Source organism: Coturnix japonica, chromosome 1 (genome assembly GCF_001577835.2).
Source record: "Coturnix japonica isolate 7356 chromosome 1, Coturnix japonica 2.1, whole genome shotgun sequence".
NCBI classification, from domain to species: Eukaryota; Metazoa; Chordata; class Aves; order Galliformes; family Phasianidae; genus Coturnix; species Coturnix japonica.
The window spans coordinates 28,861,669-28,877,896 of NC_029516.1; the positions used below are offsets into that span (position 1 = coordinate 28,861,669).

At 35.0% G+C, this 16,228-nt stretch overlaps 1 protein-coding gene across 1 annotated transcript in view; it reads right to left on the minus strand.

Annotated features, from left to right (window-relative positions):
* LRIG3 (leucine rich repeats and immunoglobulin like domains 3) overlaps window positions 1–16,228 on the minus strand; it is a 42,382-nt gene that overhangs the window by 18,570 nt on the left and 7,584 nt on the right. Inside the window, exons 3-5 of the mRNA XM_015855211.2 lie at window positions 16,134–16,208; window positions 2,858–2,992; window positions 2,030–2,173 (exon numbers count right to left, since the gene is read on the minus strand). Of these exons, the coding sequence (XP_015710697.1) occupies window positions 2,030–2,173; window positions 2,858–2,992; window positions 16,134–16,208 (354 nt within the window). The remainder of the gene's footprint in view (window positions 1–2,029; window positions 2,174–2,857; window positions 2,993–16,133; window positions 16,209–16,228) is intronic.

Here is a 16,228-nt window from a genome sequence, read left to right on the forward strand (position 1 = left end):
TATATCTAGCGCTGGAAGGTAAGCTGCAGTGAGAGCAGCATTCCATATTTTTGGTTTTCCTGCTCTTTCAACATTTGCTTGGCTTTGGTCCTTTTCAACTACGAAATCCGTACCAACTCCAGGCAGCTTTCTGAGTAACATGAAAAGGGAAGTCTACTCTCATGCAAGTACAGAAAACAACGTTAACTGTTTTTTTAACAGTGGATTTTAAACTAGCTACTGTTTGCTAAATTAATAGCTATATTTTCATTTGTTTATTTATTAGAAACAACTGATGTAAAAAGTGACAATACTGGACAGTACTACAAAAGGTCCTCATGGCAATGAGTGATAATTTGTCCCTCTAAAAAGATCTTTGATTTATCAGCCTGCATCCCATCATCCCATGCAACCAAGAAGAATCTTCTCCTTCCAAAGTCACTTTGCTCAGAGAAGCAAAAACCTAAATAAAATAATTATTTATCCATACTCATTACTATATAGCTATGGTATTATGCAATTATTATTCAGTCTCAGCCTTCTAAGACTTCAGCTGCCCTCTCAGCTGCCCTGATACAAACTCTATTCTGATAACAAATACCTAATATAAACCCCGCCTCTTCCTTCCATATGTTTAAAAATCCCTAAGTTGTAAAGACCATTCAGTGAGAACAGTCTTTATTTCTTCCCCACTCCTTCTCTGAATACATTATTCAAGTGATAACATGTGAAGGCTGCTCCAAGTGCAATGCCTCCTATTTCATAATGCTGGTACACAACATTTGAGGTGGACATGTGGCATGGCAGTAGAGGCTTAACCTTCCCACTACTATTCAGTTCAACTTTGTTGCTGTGCAACAGATGGCTGCAGAGGAACAGCCTCACAGAATGGCATCTGACATTAAAGTGCCTGCAAAGCAAAAGTGAATAGCAAGCACCCTTGCTATTCATGCACACTTGCTGAATGTTTATGGAGCTCAAACAGTGGATAGGAGCACAGGGAGATGGTGGGTGGTGCATCTCCACAGTGATGATGGCGCTGGTGGGTCACCCTTGCTTATGAAGATTTTTATGAGCACAGCATGCAGGTTGCTCGTAGCTGAAGAAAATGCATAGCTAAGGATGGTGACTGTTGAAAAATAGTGTTTTGTAGCTGAGAATTTTCTTCATCAGATAGTGTTATTGTGCTCACACTCGTCTGTTGAGGTTTAGCTCATACATTTCCTCTATTTGTGCACAGGAAAGACATAGTCACAGTTCCCATTTGTATCAAGCATCCTAACATTTCACTGTTTTTAGGGCTTTTTCCTTTCAAAAATAATCTAACAGTTTGTCTTGCCTGTTTAGTGTGGAAAATAATTACTTGGCATTTAACAAAGTGAAGTCCTAGACCATCCTCTTGTCAACTTATCATACTTTTCAAGATTTCCAAAAGAGTCCCATCTTTTGGGAATATATTTCCCCATATTCATTCATATTCAGTAGCTATATTTATTATTTATTAAGTAAAATAGTTATAGACCATATAATATCAGTGAAACTCATGAAATTCTACTTACTCAAGCATAATGTTTATTGTCATACCTTTCAAAAGCAAATTAATTCCCTTTATGTCACCATAACGTTTGAATATGATGATCGTAAAGGTCTTTACCAACCTAAGTGATTCAGTGATTCTAAATGATTCTGTACTTCTACAAACATACAAAGAGACTGATGTAGTGAGTGATAAGTCTACTTCATTTCTTAATTTTTCCAATGCTTATTTTACATAAATAATGCTATTTGCTATTAACCTTTTTTTTTTTTTTCTTTTTTTTCTTTTTTCCCCCCTATTAATAGGCAGACAAATTTAAACACAAAGACTATTCATATCTCACCAATATATAAGACCGGTTTTGTTCAGTATAAAGCTGCAATTGGTAAGGGTTGCAGTAATGTTTTCTGTGCCTGTCTCACTCTGCGTCTGCTTTAATTAAAGGCTAAAGTTCAAGCACTACCAGTGCTTAGAAAACCTGAAAACAATTAGTCAATTGTAGGTTGCACTTACAGGTGCTGCAGATGGGAAAGTTTAAACATCTTTTGAGGGATTGCTGAAATTCTGTTCCTGTTCAGTTTCAATACTTGAAGTGTGGTAGACAAATTGTCAAAGGTACCAGGCTCCAAGGAGGTTATTCGGTTACTGTTAATGTACCTGTTGAAACAATGTCTAGAAGGTTAAATTTACAGTTATTTAATAAAATTTTAATACCAAGTAGTGAAACATAGAGCTCTCAGTCTGCATATACTGTGATAAATTAAATTTCATTATTCGCATTAATCAAAGCTCTTGACAACTCAGTCTACAGTCAAATAGTATTTTGCCACCAATATTTTTTCTGTTCTGCAAGACCATATTATTGGCAAAAGACAGCATGTTGCCAAAATATAGTATGTTGCAGCTCCATTACTTTCTTCACAGTATAGCTCTGTCTTTGCAGTACTACTATAAAAAACATTAGGGTAAGTTCAACAAGGTCTACAGAACTTCATGCAACTCAAGACTAGACTGGCACCCACAACTTAAATTCATTTTACTACATATTTTTTCTCTCAAGGGAGACACATCTATTCATTTAATCTCAAGATAATGTCCTTCACTACAAATTAAAACAGTTCAATGCAGCAACCGCTATATTCAAGTCTGCAACTTAGGTTAAGAACAATGGTTAAAAGTAGGAACATTTATTGACCGTCTGATTAAAATATATTTTGTGCTTCAACATACAGTTGCCAGTCTAAGTTTGCCATAAAGATTTTTTGAAAGTAACCTTAAAAATAAAAATAATAATAATAAAAAAAAAATAGAAAAGAAAATGCAATGCTAGGTTTTACTTACAGATACTTGAGCTGTAAAGAAGGAAATGATGACATTTTTAGCTCGGATATGTTGTTGTTGCTCAAATCCAAAGTTTCTAAACTCTGAAATGGTTTCAGATGTTCAGATAAGATGTTGGCAATCTTATTAGTGGTCCTGAAATGTAATGATAGAAATTTAAAAAAAAAAAAAAAAAAAAAAAAAAAGTCATTTCCAGAGCAAACACTTGTTAACTAGGCGTCACTGCCAAAATTAGTACTTAATTTCCCTGCTTGTTCTATAGGCAGAGCATTAATTTCTAGTTTTCTTGAAATACAAACTAGAATGTTCTGAGCAAATGCAGTCATCAGCATTTCTTGATTTCTTGAAACATTTTCCCAGCAAATGGGAGTGTGGAGGGGGAAGAGGAAGAAGTATTATAATCCAAAAGCATTTCATTGCTTTTAAAATGTTAAAATGGAACACAAAACCCTACATTCATTAATCTCTGAAATGTAGACATATGTTATTTGCATTGAATATAGTATGTCACAATATTGCAATGAAATCAGGTCATAGTTGCTTTTTATTTTAGTCAAACTAACTCAACAGAACTCAGACATTCTGCTTTGTTTTTCTGAGAACTCCTACAGCATGAAATTCAAGCTAAATTTCCATAAAGACTGAGATTGCGAGATTGATGACAGTGCACTCCCCCCAGAAAAAAATGTTCTTTAATACTACAATTAGATCTAGTATTTTTATCCTGCAAATTTTTCAACGGTGTTAGCAAAGAATAAAATTTGTGCTTCTCATAACTCCTGACAGAGGGTCTGGTCTTCTTTTTTGGTCAGATTTCAGCTAAGCATCACATTCAATTCTACAATAAAAAATTTACAACTATTTGAAGACTATCCTAGTCTGCTCTAAGAAACATCTCTACTTTCACTTCCAATTAAACGTACTTTTTCTAGCAATAGTATTTCATGTTCACGCTCAGAAACTACCATAGTTTTTGTCCCGGTTCTATAATCACACACGTACATCAGCAAAGTGAATAGATTTATTTGTTGGGGCTAATGGTACACAAGGGGAAAAAGTACATGATTAATTAAGTGAATGCAACCCAAAATGATCCTTGTCACGTTCTAAAGTTCAAGTCAGTTCTGGCTGTGGTACATTTTGTTCCTAGGAAGATGAATGATGAAAATTTAGGTGCTCTCTTCAGCTTCCAGAGATTGAAGGCAAAGGCAATTTCAGGTTAAACTATCAACAAAAGTGTTTTTTCTGGAAAGTGTTTGCCTTTATTAGAAATAGTTGCTCTGCAAACAGTAAGCCATACACTTAGGATGGCATGGGCAACACTCACATAAGCAAGGGAAGGATTACTACTAAAGACAAAAAAATTCTGACTCAAGAATTGAACCGTAAGTTAGATTAATGGGCCTTCTGACCAAATACGGGAACGGATAAGTGATCTTACAACTCCTCCAATGCTGCTCTTGTATCATGTTTCATTTCTCAGGCTGTCTGGTAGAGTTACACTACATTATTTAGAAACAACAACAACAACAAACAACCTCTTAACAGTAAGTTTTTATAATAAATCAAAACAAATTACTTTAATTAAAAAAAAAAAACAACAACAAATACCATGATGTGTCAGTTCCACTGTCCAAACGAGACTGTGCATTAGATAACAAGTCACAGAGTTGCCTTTATGCATTAGTTTGTTTATAAGGTAATTACTAACAAGGTATTAAAACTGCCAATTACTTGAGTGACGAATAAAATTTTCCTTGCAGTAAAAGTGTGCTCCAGCAGAAGCCAGCAATTTCCTGAACTGCACGCCTCCTAAATTGCAGTGTGAAAGTGTTCACTTACAGACACAGCTTACACAGTGCTCTCTTTGTGTCAATATTGCTTCATAAAACAGAAATTCCTCACAACTGGCAGGATAATAGCCTCTGTATGACAAAGTTGAGTTGGACCTAATGGAACTGAATAAAAGTCTTTTGCAGCCTTCATATTAGCCCTTAAACTAACTGGCAAATTATTAGATGTAGGGCAGATTACAATAAAAAAATACAAACAAAGAATCAGCTTATTTGTTTCAGTGATTGTTCTTTTTCAGATATGATAAGGTCATGTCATAGGGAGAAAGTAACTTCTTTCATTCACCAAAACAGAGGTCCACACCAAAGTCCTACTTCATCTCACAATGAAAATCAAATGAGCCCCCACCATGCCTTCTTGCCTATTTGTATTTGTGGAAGCTACTCAAATGCAAAATGCCTAAATGCTTCACTCCTTACTGCTCCAGCCTCCTAATCCAGTTTTCACTTAAAAAAAATTCAAACACCATAATTACCCAGCACTGGACAAATCTTCAAGTTTTAAGGTTCAGCTCTAGTTAAAGTGAAAGTCTACTTCCAATTTGACTTTTTCTTCACAACATCCTTTAAGAAATTCAAATAAATATCGTTTCCACTTCCTTATAAGTTCCTAATAAGTATCAAAACTACTTAAAAAGATGTGACTGAAAATGCAACCTTGTCTGTTACAACAGATCAAAAGAATATCCCCTAACTTGGCACAACAATATGAGTTTGTTCACTCTGAAAAAAATGTTCAGTTGCTGTAACCACTGTGTTCAGACAAAAGAAGTTCCACATGCTGCACCAGTTTCATTTTGCAGATCCTGAAGGGAAAATTAAAGCAAGCAGGGATTTCCTTTACAAGTCAACCAGTGCATCAGGTTCTCGCAGAAATATGCCAATGGCAAACAGATCACAATTTCTCCATGTGCAAGAACATGCAACTTCTTTATATCTTTTCCTGGTGCACATGAAGAAGAAAGACCACTGAGGAACACAGTCAAACCCACCAAAATATTCACTTTAATTTTAGTACATATCTTGCTATTCAACTGTCTACGCCCTGACTTTCAGGTCATAAAGAGAAAAAAAACAACCAACCCCTCCAAAATACTGTGCACATAAATTGATTTAATTATTTTCACATAAGCCTGAGTGAATAGCATCTTAAGTCAAAATATTAGTTTTTCATTAGGGTATGAGAAACACTGGCTTTTCCTTTCTGAATTCATGACTTTAGATACACCAGTAGGTCAAAACATTTATAACAATCCCATCAATCATGATCTCAAGATTCATTCAATATAAACAACAGCTACAACATATCTGACATATTGGCTTGTACTTTCCTTGCCTCTAGGGAAATACAAAGCAGGATAGAAATTGCCACATCCATTTTGTTAAGGACCTAGTTAACACTACTTAAGACACAGTTCTTATGTACTGGGAGATCTGTTTTTAAGATGTGAGGTAATAAGATTATATATCTCAATAAAGATTGCCAATACACAGCATTTTATATCTCAAAGAAGTATCTACATAAGCTTAAAAATGAAACTTCATTGCTCTGATCTTATAATACAGAAATTGCATCTCTAGATCTGAAGCGCTTGCTTCTAAGAAAAGCCCGCTACAAAAAAAAAAAATATATATATATATATATATTCTTGCACTTCCCCTCTCAAGGATAACTTCCCTCCAAGTAGATCTGGATCTGCTGTGTTACGAGAGCCTCTTTGTCTTCTAATCCTGTATCATAATCCTAACAAGGAGCATGTGTCTCAGTCTGCAGATGGAACAAAGTGAGAAAAAGCAATTGTCCAAAAAGACAACTTTGGAGAGTTATCTGTTTTCCAAAATTGTATACAATTCTGCTTTAACACCTTTGTGATTCTGGACTACCTCTTGTTCCTCACCTAGTCCATTAAAGGCAGAATATATTAAATTTGCATTAGGAACAAGCAAATCAATCATGGTGAAGTCTCTTGGTCACTTGCTAAATATTAAGAAGATATATAAGGAGAAAAAAGCATTTTGCTAGGGCTAGATACATCTTTCTGAGCAATGCTAAAGCCATGACACTGAGATTCTGGGGTTCACAAATGCTTAGCTGACCATCTTCTAGTACACACCTTTAAGATTAGAACTGGCTTGGAGGCAGCCATGTCAGCACAGACCAAGTAGATGTGACCGTTCATGTCCATCCAAGTACACACATGGTCATCTCCATTATATTACACTATGGCACAGTCTACAATCTTTGTGGTTGCTTCAACCTGTTCTTCCTTCCACTCACCCCTTGGTATCATATGACTCCAGTTACATTTGCTACTTGCACATTTTTCTCAAACTCCTCCAGACTTTTGGAGCTATCTTGTGAAACAATCATGTGGAGACACTGAGGGGTAGAAAAATTTAGCAGAAAGAAAGAAAATAATTGATAGTAAGACTGAGACTGTAATAGTTAGCAAGTGATGGAAGACTCCTGTGTTGTGGCTTTTTAGAATGAGAACTTAACTAGTATATACTACAAGAAATAGTCTCAGTAATTTCTATAATAAGAAAGAGAGAAAAAAAAGAACATTTTTTTCTCTGATTACTACACAGTTGACAAGTAAAATTAGTGACACTTTAATGAACAGTAACATCACTTAAAATTCTGTAATTGTGATGTCAATCTTAACACTCCTTTTTTAAGAACTCCCTAATACTAATTGGACTACACACTCAAAACCAAATACAACCAATGAATTAAGTTCTTCCAGTTTCTGGAATCTTTGAAAGAATTAGAGATGAAGGAAGAAAGGTTTCACTTGAAATATTTCTGAGATGATGATCAGATATAGAGCCAGGTTTACTTGGCAGTCCTACTGGTAAGTCTACAAAAGTCTGCTGTCCGGTTCACACAGAGGCTACAGGCATTCCTTGAAACAAGTAGCTGTTCTTTCTTTTGAAGGTCTCTTTCATACCACAATTCTTGTCCATCACTGTTTTTTCAGGTCAGATGTTTTTTTCTGCTTTTTGTGGTATATAGTCTTAAAGTATAAAACCAAGACTTGTGAAGTCTACAGCCTACTGATTCTTTCTCTAAAACTTGGACAAAGGTTTACCATTTCCTAAAATAAACTGTACAAAGGAGGAGAAAAACATGTAGAATGAAGTTACTCTAAGATTCAGAGATCATTTAATGATTAGAAAGTAGACAGCAGCAAATCCAAACCTCCAAGCACTTAATACTTTCAAAGCAATTATTTCTTGATTCCAGCCATAATACCAATATAAATAACTAAATTTTTCCTTTCAAACTGTTTTCTTTACACTCCGGAGTCTGTTTCCCATTCCACTTTTTGACCTTTCCAAAATAATCATACATTACTTTGTATGTGATGGTCAACTGAACACATAAGTTCACTACTTTAATGAAGGTAAACATAAACAATGAGAATACAGCTATTTCAGCAGAAGCTGATCACAGAAATAATAACCCACTGCAGGCCCAGTGCACTCCATGACTGTCATTTAATGCTAAAATCTTAAAGAACTGTAGTCACGGCCTAGATTAAACACAGCATAAAACCCTCCAATTTTATAAATCGTATTTTTAATCTGATTTATGAACTTATAAATTAAAAATATGTTTGGTTGTTTTTGTTTTGTTTTTTTTTTTTAGATTTGTTTAAAATAGAGCCAACTCTTGGAGGGTGCAGACTGAAGCCTAGGCGCTTCAAACTTCAAACTCTTCTAGACCTACTCTTAACCTCAACTGTCAGCAACAAGTTGAGGGATCTTCTCCCTGTCCACTTGTACTTCATTCAAGATGCTGAGTCACCAAGTAATACTCCTCCCCTGCAATAACCATCTACCACAGCTCTACGCTCAAAATCTAGTCCTTATGATGTCTGGCATTTTAACATCATTCCAACTTATCTTGTTCCCTGTGCTGTCTGTCTCACAAAACATCACATCTCTCTCATGATGAATTAAGCCTACCATTCTTCTACTTTGTCACATGGGAATAGTATTCTCTGCTTTTCTGAACCATAATCATTCTTTTCAATTAATCTTTAATACTGTTGATCAGAAAATCATGCCGTTTTTTTTTTTTTCCCCACTGCAAATAGTTCATAAAATTTGCACTAATTTCCATTCTCTTTGCAAAAGTATTTATCTAGACTCTATATTTCTGCTACAGCAATCTCTGGGTTTCCAGATATTTCTACCCGTTCCCTGCACTCAATCTAAATTGCTGTCATAAAAATCTAGTTTCCACGTCTGCAAGTCTGACTAAGACAGGTTCCTTTTCAAATTCTTTCATTTACTTCTTCTTAGTCTCCACACCAAATGTCAGACTGCAGAAACTAATTCCAGTAAGTTTTCTGCTCTAGTTTTTTGCTCACAACTTCAGCCCAAGTCACACATGGTTTACCACCACTCTCATTTTTGGGACTTTCTCCAAGTTGCCTTATGCCTGAAGGTCAGTCTGGCATTCCTCTGCCCTTTCTTTCAATCCTTCTTCAAAACAAACTCTTCCAGGCAGCATCCAAATCTTAATCCTTCCCATAATAAAGCGGTAACTGAAGAGATGACAAGGATGTAAAATATTTGACCAAAATTTTCTTAATATTGGGAACCAGACTACAGTTTAGTATGCTGGCTTTATAAACACACAATACCACTTTTCTCTGGCAAGCACAGAAGGGAAAGGCATCCACTCCTACTGAATATAAGCTTTAATTCTCAAGAGTGGTGTCTGAACTTCCTTCTTATGACTATATCTTACTAAATACAAACCAAGACAGCTTTCTTCTGGATTTTAAACACAGCTGTCATTCCCAATCTACTGCAAGAAGACAGATTTATCATTCCTACATCCATTCCAAATAATCTTGCAAATAACAATTATGAAAAAAACATGTATTTACCAAAAGCACTTTGCAGAAGTGGTTCTAGTTGAGGTACAACCAAACTATGCAAATCATTGCTCTACTTCTACATTGGCAGTTGAGCAGATGTATAAGATATTTTGCATGTTCACTTCAACTAATCAAATTTTACTTCTCAAGATAACTACTTGAAGCATGATCTACAACGCCCCTTATATCAAGCCAAATTTTTATATACATTTCCTTATTTTGAACAGAAATGTGCACACAATATTAAAATAAGATCACTTCTAAATAATACACTACTTTTCCTCAGTAGCTACATTTGTGCACAAAGTTATATAAGTATTTATGCTATATGTTGATTAATCAGTCAGGATGAGATTGCATGCATTAATTAATAACAATGAAAATCTACAAGCGTATGTTCAATTGCTGCCCCTCAAAAGTGCATTCTCTGAAGGGCTGGTTCTACTTGTTACTGATCTGACCCACTGGAGAAGATATGCAAATTTAATGTCTACCATGCTGTATAAACCAGCTCTGAAATTTTAAATTATTTTTCATGGCTTAGATAACCTTGTTGATTTATTTTCTCTTTGAAGAGGATGATTTTGCACTTTCTCAATTTTTCAAGTAGCACTTTCGGCTTTGTTTCTCAAAAGTGTTCTTTGAACACCAAAGGCCTAAAATTAAAAACTGACTAGTCAGAATCGTTTTCAAATAGCTGATCAGAAAGCTACATTTAAAGTTGGAACAATTTTACTTATTAGATAATTCCCACACTCAACTAAGACTGGCAACTTCCCAGTACTTCTGGCCCATGGCATATCCTGAGCAGTATTTCTGTTAGTAATTTTTTGTTCATTAATATTTTAAGCATGCAGGACGCAGGACTGCACGTGCCTTCAAAGCCAATGCAGTTTGACTTGGAATATACCAATATAAAGACACTGCAAACTGAATGTTGTTGAAAGCCTTCAGAAGACTGATCTGTGGTTTCAGCCCAGCACTTAACAGACCAGCATACACATTACAGAAAATCTCCACACTGGCCAATGTTGTTCATTACTGCAGAACCCAAAACCAAACCTTCTTGCTTCAACTGCCCTAAAGGGTTAACAGTTCTCTCATGAAAAGAGCCCACATTCTTTATTTAAAAAGATTATACAAGCAATATATGAATGTAACATTTGAAAAATGAATATTGTATTTTCTACTCTGGCTTCACTAAAACTGAATATTTGTCTTCTTGATTAACATGAGTAGTTTTTAGAATGTAAGCTACTGGAATACTTCTATCTAAATCACCTGTTCCACACGTATCTACAGTTTTAAAACGGATAATTTTTATTTAACAAGAAATAAAATCCCTAACTATTTAATGCACTCCATCATTCAAAGCTAGCCTAATGTTAGAATTTCACTATACACAGTAGAAACTTTGGCATGCATGGGCAATGAGAAACATGTTTTTCTGTTTTTGTTTTTAATATTAATTCTAGTACTTTTATATTTATAAAAACAATAAAATTTAGTTATGGAGGCTGGATACTCAAGAGTTGTACCATCCCTCTAAAGTCACTGACTGCAGCCTTCCATTTTCCAAAGCACTGAAGGACACAGAAATACAGCACACTGGCAATTTCGGATGGTGTCGTGTGTGCATGTGTGTGTTTGGATGGTGTCCAGTGTGTGCGTGTGTGTGTGTGTTAAATCCACAAATAAAGGACCATGAGTTCATTACCTATACCACATATGCTAAAGCTAAATCTTAAGCAACGCTGCAGAATTTGTAAATCACTAAGTGTCTTTATTCCATACAAAGCATTAATTACACAAACTAGTTATTATTTTCTGAGGACTTGTAAAGTAGAATGTGTAGGCAAATGTCCATAAGGGACTTTTATAAAAGAGTGATGCACTTATATTACTCAGTTTCGATCCATTTCTTCATCTTCAGTAGCACAGCTTTCCCCCAAATATCTTTAAATGTCCTTCATCACTGACTGTACTGAGAGGTTTCCAATTTTTTGTAATTAAAGCAGGTTACAATCAGAGTAATTTTTATTAACCCAAATAACTTCTTGAGCATTCAGTGCACCCTAAAAACACACGCTACATCCACACTTTCCTATCACGTCACATTTGCACACACACACAAAAAATGACAATGCTGGATGAAGTTTCAGCCTTGCGTGAAATCGCAACTTAAGTCTGATCTGTACTATCAGCATTAATGATTAAAATATAAAAGTCATATTTGCAGAAAACAGTTATTTAAGTCATGTCAGTTATGTACATCTTCCCAAAAGCTCTAGAGTAGTGGGAGAAGGCATCAAGTCTACTGCAATAAACTCAGATCTTGTATTTTATTTTGTTTGGTTTGTTGATTGCTTTTATATGTTTGTTTGTTCTTTTTCCAGGTGATGCGCTGTGAGAAGTTCTGGCAAGGTTTTTGAATGTTAATAGCTTGCAACCACCAAAGCATCATGTAGATATGTACTTGATGTATAGTTATATATTACCTTTACACAAGCACATACAATGGACACCTTAACTCAAAACTCCCTTCCACAATTTAGAGTATGAGTTTAAGGAGCCCAAATTCAAACCAGATGCAAAATTTTACAGCTATGATAAACCTAAGAGACAAGGATTTTATTCTCATGTATCAGTATCACAGATTCTAGTTGGTTTTCAGAATCAATGGAACAGGATTGGTACATCTCAGATATTCTTTAATATCACTAGAATTTGAAGCAATTCAGAATTTTCTGCTTCTCTGGAAGAAATGTTCATTAGTGTCCATTTCTCTACTTGACACAAAGTGATCCATCAATCCAGAAATAATAATAAAAAAACAAAACAAAACAAACAAAAAAAAAAAACAAACACTTTTTTGTGCCATAAATGCAGAATTTTCTAATACAAAACTAGTACAACCATTTAAAGGAATTTCTACATCAAATTGACTGCTTTTTGAAAGTATTTCAGAAATGCAACTTAGGAGATTTGGAATGTCTCAGGTCCAGAAATAGACAAGAAGAACTATGTTACTGTGGATCCACACACTATGCAGTTTTAAGTTACCAGTTATGAAATACAGTATTCCTCAAAAAATCTTGTTTTCTCCAGCACATGGGTGGCCTGGCCAGCTGACTACAGCTATTAGTCCAATTGGAGAGCTGGAAATCTCTGGCAAATGGCTGAACTTTTTTCTTTATGCCTTCATAAACTACTTTCTGCTCTCTCTCCCAGAAGCCGGTGAAAATGGCTGGGTGTCTAGGGAGAATGGAGAGCTGAATTGTCAATTAAATGATCAAACATGCTGAAAGATATTATCAGACCTTTCCAAGAAACATCGCTGTAAAACAGGCATGTGCAAGTACATTTGCTAGACATGAGACAAAATACATATTCATCACATGAATGAAGTGTTAGTTGCATCTCCAGTCATGTAATGAGTATACCTGCATTTGAGTCTGCATTCCTTCCCATGAATGTATATCTTTCCAGGGTGCTGGTGGGGAAGGGGGAGGAGGGGGATCTGCTTGATACCCTTCCTTCTCCTTGTGTTCAACTCTCTGCTCGTATCCAGGAAAAACAAGTTGTTGGCACCACTGATTAACATTACTGACAGACTTCAACCACAAGACCAGGAACATCTATTGCTCCAGGTATGTTTTACCATATGTAATTCAGCAGTATGAAAATATCTAAGCTAAATATCCATTAGATAGTTATAAATGAGGTAGATCCAGAAATAGAAACTACACTAGCATGACAATCCACCCATGCTTGTTTATACTGCTCAAAAGATTTAGACATACGGTGCTGTATGGAGATACCTACAGTATTATTTATCCACTGTAGACATATAATCTGTATAATTTCCTCTGCAAAGAAAGAAAATTCTCACAAAAGAAGTAAAATTCTAAGTCTCCACTGATCAGCTGATGATTATTTGGAAGAATTTTTCCACTTTATTGGTTAAAAACTTTTTTTCCCCCATGAAGATTTTGCCCCAAAGGGAGGCCATTCCACAGCATTACTTGAAGACTCCTTGGAAAAAAACAACTGGCTTTTCAACTGACAGCAATTAACAGATGTGTAAGGAATGTAATCAAATCAAGTTCCCCAAGACTAGCAGCCTTCTTTCTGCTTTTATTTCAAATTCAGAACAAAGACTCAACAAGGAACCAGTAGTTTGTTTTGGAAGGGTTCCACAGCCTCTTTTCATTATGAAAGTTGAAGAATGCATAAAGATATCAGAAGTATATACAAAGAACAATTATTCTTTTAAAAGTGGTTTGAAAAATTATAATTGTTCCATATGTGTTTTCTTTGCATGACTTAGATATATATTAGCAGTTTGATTCAACCTCTCCAATTAGTGAACATATCTTTTCACTTCTAAAATAACCCATCAGATCAAGATATGTGCATATCTATTATATTAGTTTATTACATATATTTCTATATCAGACAATTGCTGCATGCTTATTCTGCTTTATTTGTATCTCCTGTTGTAAAATTTAGACTGAACATCTTTCTATGTAAATAATTTCTACTCTGTAAGAGAAACCTTTGCAAAAGGAGCATGATGGTTTATTTTTGGAACAGTGCAATACCACTCTAATTATCTGTTCTGCCTACATACATTCTGATAAGAAAAAATTTTACTTATTAACGATTACACACAATCATAAATTACTTGAGGAATTAGTTCTAGCACATTAATCTGAATGAATTTTTACAGTGGACATACAATCAATATTAAACCTCAACTGGAGCATACCTACATTCAATAATCACACAACATCAAACAGAAGTAATTGAAATTAAAAAGAGAACAAGCTAACACTAAATCAGACCAACTTAAGCTGCACTGCTAATATAACATCCAGAAAACTTTTTTTTTTTTTTTGGTATTTTGTAAGTATCAGTATAAAATAAAGTACAGAGAACAGATCATGCGGATGAATGAACCAAGCTAGTGACTTCAGGATACAGAACAACCAATCCAGTATTGAACAATTTTGATTCTTTCAAAGGAGAACAAAAATCTTTGCAAAGTTAAAGAATGATGACTATACATCCATCTAAACTAGTTGCACTTCCAGGAGAAGGACTACAGAACTAAGGACAAACTCTTAATTTTGAATTCATCATGGGTAAGACAGGAGAATATCATATACTTTTATTATGTTAATACTTACAACTTTGTGGCAAAGGGAACCTTAACTTTTTTTATATTATTATTATTAAAGAAATACATTCTTTAAATCAATGAGATGCTTAAACTACAGAATCCTATGCTAGTGTAAAAGTCACGTCAACTCTACCACAAAATAGTAATAGATGACATGCTTAAATTAAACAGTTATTAGTCAGACACCATCTGCTTTTTCTTTCATTCTTTTCTGATCCTGATTTGTAAGAAACCACATCAGTATCAAATGTCACTTAGTTCTTATTCAAACAGAACAGTCCAGACACAGCGGCTGCACCAGCTGACTTAGCTGACCTGGGTCTAGAGTAAAAACAAACCCCTATAAATCACCAGATGTAAGCAATTGAATAGTGATCAATTTAATTAACTGAACAGCTTTCTGAAGTTTACGGTATTGTTTTAACCCTTCAGGCTTCTTCATGAAAGGTAACTTGCAATTTGTATCCAAGAGTAGGATTTGGCCAGAGGGCTACATATTACTAGGTTTAAACACTTTAGATTCCCACTGATAAAACCCAAGTCCCACATATCAAAACATGTCCTTTTTCACTTCCCCTTTAGAGTAAGATAGCAAGATTTTTTTTTTCAGCATCTTAGAAAGACCATACTATGTGGTGGAGAGGGAGAAGAACAAATTAAACAGATTTCAGATTTCCTCTAAAATCAAGTGTTTTCTTTTGGGGCCCTATATGCCTTTTACAATTTTACACCCATATTACAGATGCCACATGAAGTAAGCATATTTTAGACAAAATAATGAATATGGACTTAACTGTGTGTCACAACTACAACCACAGTTTTATGCTACATACAGAAGTGGCCTCGAAAATACACTCTAAAGAGACTGGTACAACATCTTTTAACATAGATAATTGTCCTGAAGCTGCACGTCAAGGGGATTTCCCTACATTGCCCACTGAAATTAATGGAATTCTGTCATGATTTAATGCAATTGGGATTTCAGCCAAAATGTATAACAGTAGAGTATAACTCTTGTTATACAAACTTGTACAATGCAGACTTCAGAGCATTTACTAATGTTTGTTCAGTGCCCAGGACAAGAGAGCTGAGGCTTCTCAGCACTACCACAACATAAATTAATTCTAATACAGTCTTTGTATCTGAGGGAAGTATAAAAACTATAAGGATTGAGCTTAATTATACACATTTTAAACAACCTGCTAAATAACATGACATAATCAACTTCCTAACCACAAACCGCTCTATTTCCAATTATTTTACTTTAATCTCTGTAATGCACCTATTTCTACTAATTCTGCAGTTAGTTCCACTAACTAGGGACAAGAATAGGATCTACTTACAAAGAGAGAAGAGTTATATTTGCAGAGACTGGTCCCAGATTTGGAATGATCTCCAGTTCATTGTTGTTCAACTTCCTATTAATATAAAAATAAAA